Source organism: Rhea americana, unplaced genomic scaffold, assembly GCF_003343005.1.
Source record: "Rhea americana isolate MKP2758 unplaced genomic scaffold, rheAme1 scaffold_202, whole genome shotgun sequence".
In the NCBI taxonomy this organism is placed as follows: Eukaryota; Metazoa; Chordata; class Aves; order Rheiformes; family Rheidae; genus Rhea; species Rhea americana.
The window spans coordinates 512,124-527,534 of NW_028186173.1; the positions used below are offsets into that span (position 1 = coordinate 512,124).

Here is a 15,411-nt window from a genome sequence, read left to right on the forward strand (position 1 = left end):
AGAGAGGACACACACAGGAAACTCTACCCCCTTTTAATACACTAGACATGATCTACACAGGTTCCCACTCACAAGAGAATGACCCATCTGTAAGAGTGAAGATCTAAGAGCAGCAGCTACCTGCAGAAAATAGCCTATAAGTTATTTATGCTCATACAACATAGTACAATCTGCTATTAGTTATTTGGGATATATTATCTTTCAAGGCAGGGTAAATTGTTTTCCTCCCCGCCCTGACCATGGAACAGTAGAAAAATGTCTTTCTTGGGTAATCATAGGTCTGTGATGAACAAAGACACTTGGTAGTGGTAGTTAAATTTCAAAACTTTAAACTATGGTATTATAAAATTTTTGTAATTAAAAGTTTGTGGTCCAAATCYATTCCTAGTGTCACCCAAAAGACTTCAGTCAACTTCCATCAAAAAGTAAAACAATAGCTTAGGGTAACAATTTGAAAAACAAGTTGAAAAGTTAGCTGAAATAATTGCATATCAATTTTTTTTTCAAATGAGAAGGGAAGCAGGACAGAAGGCTGCATGTAATTTAAGAGTTAACATTTTTTCAAAGAAGATAACAGTATTAACAATTCTTTCTAGCTCCTAAGGGATGACATGCATCCACCAGATATATCTGCAATGCACAATCCATTGTACTCCTGTTTTCAAAGACCTATAGGCAACAATAACACTAAAGGAAATGTCAGCAATGATGACAGCAACTCTAGTGGATTTGTTACAGTTGCTTCAAATACCTGACATACAGCCTTTTATTGCAAAGTGGCCTACAACTGGGCAAAGAAAGTTTGAGCAGATAGTTAAGAATCAGCTAGTAAAGCAAGAGCTCAGGAAAGAATGMCAGCTTTGCATAAGCATTTTCTAAGAAAAAAATATGATCTGGCTCAAGCAGTTCAAATAGGTAAAATAAGCGAGCAGCAGCAGAGAGAATTGAGACACTCAGCCAAAAGCAAGCACTGTACTAAAAAGCAACATCCCTGGCAGCAGTAACTGGTTAATGCCAGCTCCAGAGAAGTGCTTCTAATACATTGACGTAAGAGGAGATGAAATGGGAAAGTGGCATTCAGAGAGTAAAAATCAATTTTGCTCCTATATTTAACCTTAAAAATTCTGCTGTGTATTGCAAAAGTATGATTCAAGTTAGCTCCCCTGAAGCCAGCCTATGGTTGTCGTTGCTTCAATGACTGAAGTCTGAAATGTGAGTGTGGCATTTGCTGCTCATGACCTACTGCTGTACGGTATGGCGTTTGAACTAGCTCATGCTGAGGGCTCTGTGCTGACTTGCCTCTGGAGTCATTATGCCTCCACCTGCCCTCCCATTCAGCAGAAAAACTCTATGAACATCTCCAGCTCTTTCTAGAAGGGGCTTTTCATACTAAAGAGTTACAGCAGAACACTTTGAAGTGAAAACAAGCGCACAAAAACTTAAGCTGCTTGATGGAGCCCAAGAAAGCCATGGTGCTTTTTATKTGAATTCATCCTTATCTGTAAATACCTTCTTTTTTTAAAAGTAAAATCTCTGTTCTGTAAGGCTTGATCTTGTGCATTTACTATTTGTTTGTGTTGTTTTTGTATGTCTTTTTTAACTGGAGTGTTATTCACGGCTCATCCCAGTTTAGGTTTAGGTATCATCTGATATGTCTGTTTCAGCGTCCAGCAAGTGCAGTTGAATTCCAGACCTGGAGACGCTCTGTGTAAGATGAAAACAAATAGCTGTGTTTGCATACCAGATGTAAAATTATTATACAATATCCTAAGAGCAGGCCAGTGGTCCACTTTTTTTTTTGTTAATACTAGTTATTCCATTTTGAGTCTCAAAGGGCGGATAATCTCCAGGATTAATGAGAATTTTCCTATGTGCAACACAAATCTTCTCAGCTTTATATATATTTTTCTTATACTAGGCAGACAGATTTACTAGGTATGAAAAAGCATTCTCAGTTAACACATTTCACATAAATGAATATTTTGATGAAAATATATTACTAGAAGATTTCAGTTCAATCTGCATAACTACTTTAAAAAGACTATCAAAATAACTTTATAATTAGACATTGTCTCATTGTTTAATCAGGTGCAAAATTTACAAATGAACTTACCCTTTGTAAATATGAATTATTTATAATGCATCCATCTATCTATATATACATATATATACAGGTCAGTAACCTGTATAAGGGTATTTTGGGGATGAAGAAATAAAGTATTTAGAAATATTTTGAGGTTCAAAGATTAGCTTTTATTTAGACTAGCTTTCTGAAGCACAACCTTTATGCCAGCCTGAGAGAGTAAAGCGGCTTTAAAACGGTGAGTACTTCACCTTCTGAGTATTTCCTGTGAAAGGGAGCTTCCCAGACCATGCAGAGCTCTCCCACTGGCACCTGCTTCCAGCCCCAAGGAAAGGTTGTTGGAAATGAGAGGCTGCAGGAGTACAGAGCAGTCAGTTTTGTGACAAGTAAAATACATTGCCCAAAGGACATAGGAAGTAGCGCATAACTTAAGTTAGCTAGTAATACTGGCATCCGAGATGAAGGAGACTCATGCACAAACTAGAATACTAAAGAATAGATTCCATTTTGCACTGTAGGAGACAAAGAAGCCACAACCCATAGGGAAGGAACAACAGTGGCTATAAGCTATTTCAGATATATAAATTCTGCATTTTTTGCAGAAATCCAGATGACCTAAGATTGTAAGTCAGAATGGCCTATGTTACAGCTGCTTGACAAGCCAGAACCTTCATAAAACTGAGCATGATGCCCTTGCAGATACCCTCTGCGTCAGAAACTTTGAAAAGTGACAAAATGGCTGTTTATGTCAATTGGAAACTTGTATTGTGGAGAAAAATCCTTTCTTGACAAACAGTAACTCCTTTCTAGCTCCTATACATGGCAGGCACTGGCAGCTCAAATCCGGCACAAATTATAACTATCTCAAGCTACTCTGACTTGTGCTGATCATCTTAACTTTATGTTCAGGTGCTAAGATCAAATAATCTAGAATCACTAACAGTAACTTAACAGCTTTCAGTGTTTTTTTTTTTTTAATTGCTTGAAGGTATAAAATCGGAGCAGAATCTTATTTCACCATCTTTATATTTGCATTACTGTTACTTTCCAAGCTGATAAACAAGCAAAAACAGAATAAATTACACAGCTTTGTATTGTAATATCATGGGAGGTTTGAAGATTATCATACCAAATGAATTTGCACAATATACATAACTTATTATCTTGTGGGCACCTATATTTAGTCAAACCATATTCTTTTAGGAAAAAATAATTTATAATCAAAATATCAGCTTTTTTTTGCTGCTGCTGTTAAGACAGTCCAGCACTGCAAGATCAAGAATTCAGAAGGGAACTGGTCTGTTCTTCAGAACTAGGCTTCCAAGTGCTAGGATATTAGCACTGCAGATCTGAGGTAAAAATCCAACCAGTAAGAAAATAATACGATAATTGTTCCACTGAGAGCTAAACAGATTAATTAGACTACAGTTAAACAAAATGCACTTGATTAATCTCTGATTATGTCTTCACTGAAGTCACACTATAAATTATTCTTCAGATGATATCAGACCAGAAACACAGATCAAAGACTCCTGAAGGGTAGTATTCCTCTGAACATACATAATTCAGTAAGAACTAAGCATATTCTTATATTTCATACAAAGGTACACTAAAGGAAAGCTATACACACCAGAGTGTTACGTTAGATTTGACAATGCAAGCAGTAATGTGATTTTAAGATAGATCTGGATTTGATGGAAGATTCTCCAAGGAACACTAACCCAGTGATTCTCAGCTATTTTCAAACGGTTACTCATAAAATGACAAGATACTGCTCAGTCCCTTGTCTCTGTCAATCTTTTTCCAAGAATGTGGAGGGAAGATCAAAAGGGAGATGACTTCATTAAAGGTCATTGTCTAATACCGAGTCAGTTTTGGTCACAAAATAATGTGCTGGCTTTCCAATTCCATCTTTTCCAAATCACACATTACATAACCAGGCAACACTACATGTGGTGACAGCACGAAGTGGTAGAGGTGGGATGAGCACAAACATTTTTGAGTTACAAAAGACAAGAAAAAAGTAGCCAAAAAAAAAAAGTTCTGATGGAGCAAAATGTTTTTTCTTTCTTCTTTATAGAATTCTTTTGGGTTGGTTTTAGACACCGTGTATATATACTACATATGTATATGTTTATATATTATATACATATATATAKAGAGAGAGAGGAATATAGGAATATACACACACACAAACACTTTTTTACTTTCATAGCCTGACTGTTTATAATCTCAGGATATTGTTATTGTCAGGAGTTTAACCCTGTAGTACTTTGTACAATTTAATTATTAATATGTTTTGCAAGGCCAGCACCTCAATTCTGYATTCAGATAGTGTTTCACAAAGAAAACTTCTTGGAGCTACAAAATTTCAAAAACTGCAAAGATGTTTCTCAAAGACTCTAAGATCTCTTCTCAAAGGAGGTGACATTACAACCAAACAGCAAGTTATTTGTAGGTCTGGAAAATACCTGTCACCTTTTAATTCTGAGACCAATGACTTCATGCTGTATTGTAACAGTAACTTCTCAATGTTTCTGATTATATTTTTAGACAAAGTTGCAAAGCTATTGCACTTGTTAAAATTCTCATCTTTTTCTTCTTTCAGTACATAATTTCCTCAGAAGGAGCTCAATTTTAAAGTTACTAACTGCATGAGTCAGTCACGGTAATAGATTTGTAGTGCTGCATCCTGAATTTTCAGATCTTTTGCAATTGTTATTAGCTAAACATTTGTTATTTTTAGGTCTCTCTTTCTGCATTTCATAACCCTAGCATGTAAAAAGCTGTGGTTCAGCAAAAAGTACTAGAAAGCACAGTTGCCAGTGTAATACTATTTCCATCATATCAACTATGTGATTACAAAAGGTATGTTCATCTAGGGCAATTTCAAAACTGACAGAGAATAAAAAAGATGACGGGTTTTCAGTATCCCAGTGAAACATGCAATGCAAACCTTAATCTCAAAAGGAAGCAGCTTCAAAATATCCTTGAAAAATATAGCAAAAGTAGGGAGTTTCCTTTCAGTTAATTAAAACTGTTCAGGTGTAAATAGGTTATATAAGAAACTCATAATAACAAAAGCTACAGCAAAAATAAGAGATTTCCAAATTGGTAAAGAAAAAGAAAAGTATTTTACTTACTGATTATTTCCTTAAACAGCAAGTGCAGAAGCAACATTCGCTTCTAATAGTAATGAGAAGCTATTTGGCAATTTTATTTAACTGAATTAACACTGACGAAGCTGATAAAATATATTGTTTCTCAGACTTCACGCATTTCTACTTTTTACATATCTTAATTTTTTCTTGTTTATTAAAGACTTCTCTTTTGAAGTGAGACCATCAATTTGAAAGTACAAGAATTTTGAAAAAGTGAGGTATGACATTGAGATGGTTGTACTGTTGTAACATCCTGCCTTCCTAAGGCAGTTGTGCTGTGATAACAACCAGAATTTAGCTAAATAAATGTTATTTTTTTCTTTTTTTCTTAACTAGTACACTAAAACACCATCATATTGTCAAATTAWTTTTTTTTCTTTTTTTTATTTAAAAAGCAATGTCAGGAAAGTCTTTTTTGTATGTTCAGACTGCAATGTGTACCCAAGCCATCTCTGAACAAGCCAGCTTATGTATTGGTAGACAGCTAGCTATGGCTATATGGAATGTCATCTGGACTACTTAACTCTGACTAATTTACCCTACTCGCATGGATTTATGCAATCAACATGGCTGCGGTGACTTGGACTTTTGTCACTTTCAGGCTTTATTACAATTCTATCTAGGAACGGAGACTCATGCTCTGAAAAATCTCCTGGAGGTAAGATCCCATAGTCTGGGAGATCATCATCCTCATGTTTTCTTGAGTATAAAWCCAAAATCAAGTTCTCTCTTCTGATATTCATAAATCTTAGAGTGTCTTAACTACAYCTACTTCAGAGGTCGCACCTTCCATCATGGCTTTGACTTTTCCCAACAAGTATGTTTAAGGAGAATCATAAGGTAACTGATTAAAAATGAGAGTCTCATCAACGTATAGGTCTTTAACAACAAAGAACCCAGACTTAATTCTACAAGCATTAAGACTGAATGTACTACATGCATGACCAGGACAGTRTAATGTTCAGTGAGCGCTTCCAGGTAGAAGGTATTATTTTCTGGACCAACTTAGAAAAGTTACCGTCCTCTCTGCTCAGCAAGTATATCTATTAGTACTTATCTCCTTTCAATCAAAATGAACACTCAAAATGAGCAAACTTAGCTTAAACACTTTGGATAATACTTTTTTCCTAATATTCTGGAAGACTGGAAGGAACAGGTACTACTCCCAGTGTTTTTTCCTCAAAATTACYATTGAGTCAAAACATTACAGGCATTACCAAGTAAGCCTGAGGAAGAAAAAACACTGGGTATTTTGTGAAAAAAAACAGTTTTTCTGGCAATCACTGATTTGTCTTCATTTCTAGAAATTCTCTGTACTCTAATCACCTGCATCACAGAAAAGCTAAAGAACTGGGGAGTTTGTATTTCTGGAAGAGTCACTGTCAACAGGCAATAGTTTATCATATCTGCATTCCTAAGGAAAAAAAAAATCTGATAACTTGCCTTTGCTAAAATAAAGACAAGGACACACTCTAAACTCCACATTTTGGTGTAAACAAAGGGCCTTGGGCTATATTTAAGCAAAGCACCACTGTGGAATTTTCATATTCCCTTCACTGGAGTATTCAACACAAATTCAAGAACAACCTCTCCCAGTTTGCATAATACATAGGTAATACTTGTGACAAAGCACCTTGGAAGGAAGCAGGGAGTTAACAAATGTGTGTAACACTGATAATTATACTTAAATGTGAGAAGCCTATCCAATGAAAGCTCATCATTAGTTTGGGAACGCGGCCCACCTACACCACCTGAGAATGAATTATAGTTACTGCTACAGGCCAAAATCCACAGCCACAAAACCTGACCGTCATCACCCAACTGGTAAGACATGGACCTGTCTGAGATAGCAGAGTCCAAAAGACAACAGCAACCTATTTCTAGCCCAGTACAGTCTATCTTTATCATCATGCTAAGAGGCTGCAAAGATCCATGAAATCTGATCTTGCTGAAAAAGTATTTTGCTCCCAACGCTGTTCATCCCTTGTCTATCAGAAATACTGCCACTAATTCTTGCTTGTGGGCTTGGGCCACAGTTGCTGAATAGCGTAAACGAGAAAACTGGCAAGTAAAACTGAACTGCAGCACTCCTGCAGACAGATCTGCATACGGATGGTGCTGATGCTTTCGGAGAGCTTACCCGCGTCTCTCTGGAGGCGGCCAAGATACCTGCTGCCGTTTCCTGCACGCTACTACTTCCTCTTTCCAAAATCAGCCGCCTTAGCGCCGAAGTCTAGAAAAGCACAGCGGATTGGATTAAAGCCTGGACGGCGCCAGATGGAAGCCACCTCTTGACAGTCCCAGCGGCTCGTCCCGCCCCGATTTCACTCAGTATTTCGTGAAGCTTCGCTGCTTGACAGCGGCCAGCTCCCCCCCCACCCCGGCAGGCCTGGGGCGGCCCGGCCCCTCCATCCCTCGCTGCCCCCCAACGCTCCCCGCCGGCGCTCACACACACCTGCGGCCCGACCCGCGGCCGCATTTGGGACAGTTTTGCGTTTTTTTTTTTTTTTTAATAAACTGCTGGCAAGTTGCAGTGCCTCCCGCGGCGGGGGTGGGGCAGCTCCTGAGGCGCCCACTGGGGTCAGCGAATACAAATTCCAGCGAGACGAAGGATTACTTTCGGCTGGGCGAGCGCAGCAGCCGCCGCGGCTGAGCGAACCAGGGCGCTCAGGCGCAGCGCGGCCCCACCACCGCGCCGCCGCACCGCTCAACCCCCCCCGCACCGCTCCCCCGCCACCCAAAATGGCCGCCGCGCCTGAGGGAAGCGGCCGAAGCTCCTCGAAGGGCCGGCGCCCCGCCCCCTTCCTCCCCCTCCCTTCCCCGCGCGGCGGCGTCAGCGCGCGCGTCACGCCGCCGCGCGTCTCCCTCCCTCTGCCTCCCTGCTCCGATTCGCCGCCGGCGTCGGGCGCCGCGGCCAATCAGCGGGCGCGGCCGGCCGGGCCAGATCGAGGCTGCCCCTCTTTTCCTCCCCCCCAGGCAGCCGGGCCCGCGGGCAGCGGCGCCCCGGCACCGCGGCGGCAGCGCGGGCCGCGGCCCCAGCGGCGGCAAGGGGGGACCCCGGCGGGCAGGGCGCGGGCCCGCGGAGAGGAGGAGGAGGAGGAGGAAGAAGAAGGAGGCGGCGGCGGCGGCGGAGGAGGCCGCGCGCCCTCCCACCTTCCCCCCCGCCATGGCCGACAACGAGAAACTGGACAACCAGCGGCTGAAGAACTTCAAGAACAAAGGCCGCGACCTGGAGGTAACCGCCGCCGCCGTGTGGCGTCTCTCATCCGCGGCCTGCGCCGCCCGCCCCGCGCGGAGAGGCGGCAGCGCCTCCCCCGCCCGGGCGCGGCGGCGGCGGGGGGAAGGGACGGAACCGGGGTGGGGGGGGGAGGCGCTGTGAGGGCCGGGCGCGGCCGGGCCGTTGGGCGCCGCGCGCGGCCCGCCCCCCCCCCAATCTCCGCGCCGCGCGTGGGGCTCCCTCACGCGTGGGGCGGCGGCACTCCCCCTCCTCCTCCCCCCTCCCCGCGGCAGGGCGCCCCGGGCGCTTATCGAGCTCGGCTGGGTGTAGTTAAAACCGCCCTTCGTTAAGGCGCTTTCGCGCTGTCGACAGCAATAAAAGTAGTATTTTTGCGTAGTTTTTCCTTAATTCCCTGCTAAACACTTAACTACTWTTTTTTTAATCATTACTATTTTTTTAACTGAACAGCTCCGAAAAGCCTGAGTCAGGCATCAGGGCCCAGTTGTGCGCACTGCTGTTTGTCTCTTAAAATATTCAAGTGTTAATTCTAGGCAATAACTGTCCGTTTAAACGCCCTTTCTAAAATGGGGCAAATGTTAGTATTTTAGTGTTCAATTCGTGGAGCGTGGAAACAGTTGTGGCTTGTACTGTGCAGCCTCTAAACTTTCCAGAGGCCGGATTGCCATGTATGCTGTTCGCATCAGCTGTAAAGCTGCTTCGTCAACATAGTGGAAGAGATAATTAATTTAGGATTTCCATAGTAAATATTCTAATACTAAAATTATGTATCGAGCCTCACCCATAGACACTTGCCGGCAGTGCTGACTGGGGAACCTGTGCGTGGTCATATTCACGGCATGGAGTTCTTTCCGATGGAGAAATGGGCTTCAGATATTTCTCGTTTTCATTTTGCATTGACTTCAATATCTGTCCCTGTGAACAGCATAGTATAATATCCTAGCTTTCATATGAAGTGGCAACACAGATAAATTTAGAGTATCCTTTTTCAAAAGTAGAGGATGCGTTTATTTTGCTGTCATTCATGGAAATATCGGCCATGTTTCTTCCTGGGCAATTGGCTAATCTAGAAGTTAATAATAGCTTTTCTTTTTTTTTTTCTTGAAACAATATAGACAAAAAGAAATAAATATTTAAGGCAAGTTCTTACTAAGAAGTAATTGTATTGGTACCAGTTTATTCTTTGATTATGCACAGTATTTGGCAATGCCAAAATAGTTGGAAATGGCAATAATTAATGCACTGATTGCTCTGTTGTTTAGTAATAGAGTTGTTAGCTTTAATAGAGTTGTTACCTTTGTTAGTGAGGACTTGCTTTAAATGTTGATTTCTTTTTGTCTAAGTTGTTTAGTTAACTTTGAACAGATAACTATGAGAAGAGACCCTTTAGGAAAAGGTGCAGTAAAATATATGCTGACAGACTTAAAAAAAAAAAAAAAAAAACTTACAAAAAATAATAGATTGGAGTGTCTGCATTATTCCTCTTCTGGTGCCTACATACTCCGTTTTAAGGTAAGTCAGCTAAAGTAGGGAAGGCTTAACACGAACACATGCGCAAAGAGACGGAACCCTGTGTGTGTGTATCAGGAAGCAGGTAATCTGTCAAGTATTTTTTGAATTTGCTGATGCATTTAAGTGGCCTTCTACACTGAAAAAACACTGTGTGGCAATGTTAAATTTTAGATACTGACATCTGTCCAACAAATCTTGGAACATATGCTTGGTACCTAAAATAACTACCATGGACAGTTATTTTTCATAYAATAGCTCAGGCTTACGGCTATCATTCTTGTTGTTAACTGCTTACACACCACATTTTTCATTAGAGCGTGAGATGTTGGTAATGCCAGCTTGTAGTCAGGGTATATTATAGCAGCAACAGTTACTAATGAGTGTTCGGTTTGTGCATCATACAAGTGCGTTTTTCTGTTGCTTTTGACAGAAAGGTGTCTGTTTATTTCACATAGGAAGCCAACGTTTGATCTTTATCTTTCCCTTGTCCCGCCTCCTTCACTCCTCCCCCATTTTATGTCTGCTGAAGTTGCCTCTGTAGCCATTAGCTTCTTTTTTAAATTCAAAACTAGTGATCCTCCTCCTTTTCTATGACAATTGGTCTCTGCAGATTGTCATACAAATTATAAATCACTCTAGTATTTTTCGTGAATGCCAAATTAATAAATACTTCTAAAGATTATGAAGTTCTAGCACATTGCAGATTACAAACTTTTTAAAAAATGGTTCACATTCTTACATGTTGCTGAAGTCCATTCATTGGTAGTTAAATTAATAGCTGCTCTTGCATTGCACTTAACTTTTAGGTCTTACCACATCATAGTAGGCTATTTGTATGTTTTTCAGAAGACTGGAAGAAAATTTTCAGCTTCTGTCTTTTAAAATGCTAAGCATATGCTTAGCCCTTTGTATGTGTAAATATGAATTAAAGTTTGACCTAGTTTTCCAGTTTATATCAATGTACTTCTAAAAATACAAAGCCTAGCCTTAAAACAAACCCACACTAATTTACAGAATGCATGCTTAATAAGTTCTTTATACACTTAAGTGTTGAGTAAACATGCATGCAAAAACATGTTATGTTGTAAACAGTTGCTACTGTATGTTTTAAGATGACATTAATGACTAGGTTAGGAATAGAGGAGTTAATTGTGACCAGAAATACAAAATAATTCCTTGTCCTTTTTAGTATTTATAGCATCGATAACATAAATATCAAGTATTACAAACTTTTTTTTAACAGCTGAAGAGTTCGTGGCATGAGAGCGCTAATTTATAGCCAATGCTAAGACAGTATCTATTTGTAGTGTTTGAAGTTTCTAGTGTAGTACATGCAGTAGGCTGTTAGTAAGATTAAGGATTTGTTAAATTCCTTATTTTTTATCTCCCCCCCCTTAATGGGAGGGAAAAAATCCTTAAAATTTTTAAGGATAACTCCTTAAAGAACTGCCCAAACAGTCACACTTGCTATTTCTTTTTATACTTCCAGAAACAAAATTATACTTCAACAATGCTTATCTGTAATTTTATACAAAATTATATAAGTGCTTGTTGTATAGGAAAGCTAGGTAAGATAACTTATTTTCATCTTGTCTCTTCAACCARAAATATATTTTCCTGTTTGCACCATGGTTCTCCTGGCTCTCCTTGAATGGAGAGGAGTGTCCACAAGGAATGTCTTGTGTATTTGAGACACATGATATAAAACAACAATTATGTTGTAAGGCAGGGTACTTCAAAACAAAAGTTGGAGCAGCCGTTGAGTCTAGATGTTTCAAGATCACTGCTGAAAAACTCTATCAAGCTTTTAAAGAGTTGCCAATGAAGTTCACTGGTCTTGTAACACTGACAAAATATTGGGGAGCACTAAGAAAGCTTCATAGGATTGAAATAAAGTTAATTTCATGACTTACTGGCTATCCCAAGTAGTTAGAAGCTTTTCAACCTTCTGTCATATCACACACAAAATAGCAAGTTTGGGATTCAAATAGGAAGGATCTGAAGGAGGGCAGTAATTTCACTCACTATAAGCTGGTTAAAAATAGATTCCATTAAACACTAGTTCTGTGATGAAGCTCACCTGTTTCGTGGTGGTTTAAAAAAAAAGATCATGTTGATGTCTTTGTGTAAGACACTTTATTTGGAGTGTACAGGTTCTTCAGGAAGAAACTGGAATGACAGCATGCGGAATGTTATATTGATTTTTGCAATGTAGAGTTCCTATGATAATTCTAAAGGAGGAATAGTTGCTGAGATTTGTTTTCTAGTGGTATCTTGTAAAGATTGTGTTGGCTTTAAAACTGTGTAGCATTTTCCTCAGTAATTTTGAGGATAATTTTTATTTTTCTAGTTTACAAATGAACAAGAACCAGTATAGRAGAGGACTAACAGATAAAGGAGAGCCTGCAAATGTGAACTTCCACATGCCTCTGAGGAGGCCTTTATTTTTTGTTTTTTGTTTTCTTCTTCAGTGGCCTGTTATTCCTGTGAAGCAGAAGAAAACTTGTTAGTCATTGCATTGTGTGTTCTGGGTTACAGACTAGTTTTCTTGAACTGTGATCTGCAGACTGAGTGCTTTGTGAGCACATAGCAATGGACAAGCAGTTGGTGCACAGGGCCATGGCTGATAGTGTTTTCAACAAAAAATTGAAGGTGTCACACAGCCATCAGAAGGTTTTGGAGGTAACTAGTGTTCATTTTTTTTCCACGCAATTTCTTGTTTGTGTTTTGAATCACAGATCATACTAGCTATACCAGTGCACAGTAGCAATTGCCAAGGAAGGAAAAGATGGGTCAAGCAGCTCTGCTTTAGAGTAATTGCTGTTGCCTTTTGCAACAGAAGGAGCATGCTTTTGCAAACCACTCACTAGAATGGGAGGCATAAGCGAAGGTTTAACATCATTGGTACAGTGGCAGGCCTTGCTATCGTAGATGCAAAAACAACTCTGAGTTGTGAGCAAAAAACATGCAAAGGAATAAAGACATGCTATGTATATAATAGGGGTTGAGATCTTGAGAAGCAGTGATACAAGGAAAGAACTTGAAGAGGGATTGTGATGCATCAGCTGAGCATGAGCTCCAGGTGTATGTTAGTATATTTAGAAAGTGCTGATAGATCTGAGAAGTTCCTGAATGTGCAGTGTATTTTTTCAGTATTTGATATTGCTGTGAAGYCTTCTAGAGTGCATCAGGATCCTGCTGCTCTTAGCTAATGAAACATTGTAATAATAAACTGGAGGGATGAGGAATGATTAATGACCTCCTTTATGATAAAACTTGAGGAGCTATATTTAGTTGGGGGAGGAAGAGGATGGAAGGCTGGCAATCATAGGCTGAGAGAACTAACTTTGATAATTTGATTTTCAGGGTAGCAAATGAAGAATAAGATTTGATGACTAGAGGAGCCAGATGAATTCATACTTAAAAAGTGATACATGTTTTTAAGTTGGAGCATTTGTCAAGCACCATTCTGGATTCTCTGTTTCTAGGATCTTTTAAATTGAGATTGATTGCTTACAGTTGTGTTAGTGCAGGCTGAGAAGTGATTCAGGGAAGTCTGAAAATCAACCTGTATCTTCTGCAAAGCAGAAGGTAACACTGAAGAGTCTAGCTTTATGATGCCACCTGCCAAGAAACCGTTATATTTAGGTATCTACCCTGTGGATATTAAATAAACAAAAAAACCCCACAAGTTAGCTCTTAGGTCTGTTGCTTTCACTTCAGTTTCTTCAAAACTCTTGCAGGCTGGGGAAATAATGCTGTGAAACTTCTTGACAAAGCTGRTTTCAGTTCTTCCTGCTTTGTTCATGTCATATTCTTAGGAGAAAGGGCAGTGACAGTTAACCACTGATGACCAACTTGTAAACCAAGTACTGTTCATCCACAAAATTATTTTTAAGTAGCCCTATTTTTGTAAATTGTTTTTTACCAGTGACTTCAGTGGTTACTTGTCTTTCATGTGGAAGCTGTTGCGAGTCTAAGGTACTCAGATTTTCAGAGGCTAGCAGGAATCAAAACCAAGGGACTATCAGGTTTTTCTGCTGGAATGAGAAGCATGGTCTTCCAGATAGGGCTGATGTAATTTCAAGATTTTTTTTAAAGCCTAATTGACTGTATACATGTCTTGTCTTCAAATAATGAAACTTTCAAATGATATATCTGTGTATTTTTCAGCATTTTTTCCTACTCTTCTCTCCCCATCTCTTACACATGCATGCATGCCTGTGTGCTGGTCCTTCTGAAGGTATGTTACCACTTGAGTCAGAATATATTCCCTTTGGGCTCACTAGTAACTGTAACTATTACCTTTTAGTATGTGTTATGGTTTAATGGTGACTAGCAGTTGATGCCCCCAACAATACAGTCTTCTGCTCCTTGAAACTGTTTATTGTGTCTTGCTCTTGGTTAGCTACAGCTTTGCTGTAAACCGTGGTATCATTACTGAAGTCTAGGAAAAAATGTTCCTTGCAGCTTTTCTTTAGGTGTGCTTCTTGCATTAGTTTGCAGTAAATGGTGATGGTTGGAAAGGAGTTAATTAACAATCCTGTGTGATGATAGGGGGTTTTGTATTCTGGAATGTTTCAATGAAAGATTTTTCCTCACCTTAATTTCTACTCGCATGTATCAGGTTAATAGACTTGGGAGAAAGTACAGTGAATGCCATACTGCAGGCTGAGAGCAAGAGCTTCTAGCAGATCTGTCAGTTGTGAAGTTGCACAGTCTTTCTGAAGTGCCTATATGTTAGGTGGTATCCAGGAATGTGCTTGATACTGGCTTCTCTGGAAAGGCACCAGTCCTTCAAGCACAGGCAAATGGCTGTTGAGTGCTTCTTGCCTCTGTTCTTCAGCATTACTATTCATCATTCAGGCAGAATACATGTCTTTGAAGAATCCTGGGCTACAGTTTTCTGGACTCAAATTTTGTAGTGCTGACTTCTGCAGTTGGTAGCATCCTGCAGTGTGTGCAACTGCTGGCAAAGGACTGAGCTTCCCAGCACTGAAGTGGTGCGCACATTAGAAAGCTGAAGCATGAACTGCCAGATAACAGTGCTAGTATTCTGTATTGGTGTGTTGTTTAACAAGTGCATATTTAGGAAAATAATTCTTAGGGAAATTTTCCTGTTTTCAACTTTTCTCTATTTTGTGTCAGCAAAGACACTTGAGTTAGGTCTATTACAAAACATTGACACTTATGAATAAGCTTATGTAGTTATAAAAGCTAATGTAGTTATAAAACAGGTATCATATTCAGAGACTATCTGTTGGATGAGAACACTGTTAATAAATGTTTAAGTAATATTTTTTGCTATTTAGAGATTACATTGCGTTGAGATTTTTTGCACTCTTTGAAGAGTTCTGAGAAATATTTGAAAAGATTATCCAGCTGTTGGAGAGCAAGCTCGTAATATTGAAGTAAAAAAA

The 15,411-nt window shown here is 39.8% G+C and overlaps 2 protein-coding genes across 2 annotated transcripts in view; one reads left to right on the top strand and one right to left on the bottom strand.

Annotated features, from left to right (window-relative positions):
* Positions 1 to 1,452: 1,452 nt before the first annotated feature.
* On the bottom strand, positions 1,453 to 7,957 carry LOC146596352 (uncharacterized). The gene is made up of 4 exons (XM_085304036.1): positions 7,700 to 7,957; positions 7,385 to 7,477; positions 2,335 to 2,435; positions 1,453 to 1,704 (listed from the first exon to the last, which is right to left on the bottom strand). The coding sequence occupies exons 1-4, from the start codon at positions 7,721 to 7,723 to the stop codon at positions 1,620 to 1,622; spliced, it is 303 nt and encodes a 100-aa protein (XP_085160162.1). The 5' UTR covers positions 7,724 to 7,957; the 3' UTR covers positions 1,453 to 1,619.
* Positions 7,958 to 8,218: 261 nt separating this feature from the next.
* KPNA4 (karyopherin subunit alpha 4) overlaps positions 8,219 to 15,411 on the top strand; it is a 29,483-nt gene continuing 22,290 nt past the window's right edge. Inside the window, exon 1 of the mRNA XM_085304037.1 lies at positions 8,219 to 8,479. Coding sequence (XP_085160163.1) covers positions 8,411 to 8,479 — 69 coding nt within the window. The 5' untranslated portion in view covers positions 8,219 to 8,410. The remainder of the gene's footprint in view (positions 8,480 to 15,411) is intronic.

What these genes read in the sequence shown, in the direction of transcription:
- LOC146596352 (XM_085304036.1), bottom strand. Translation starts at nt 7,723, where the DNA reads ATGCGGCCGCGGGTCGGGCCGCAG. An exon ending in GGCCGCGGGTCGGGCCGCAG is followed by an intron (nt 7,478 to 7,699) that starts GTGTGTGTGAGC and finishes GTGCTTTTCTAG; the next exon opens with ACTTCGGCGCTAAGGCGGCT. An exon ending in TCACAGGAAATACTCAGAAG is followed by an intron (nt 1,705 to 2,334) that starts GTGAAGTACTCA and finishes CATCTTACACAG; the next exon opens with AGCGTCTCCAGGTCTGGAAT.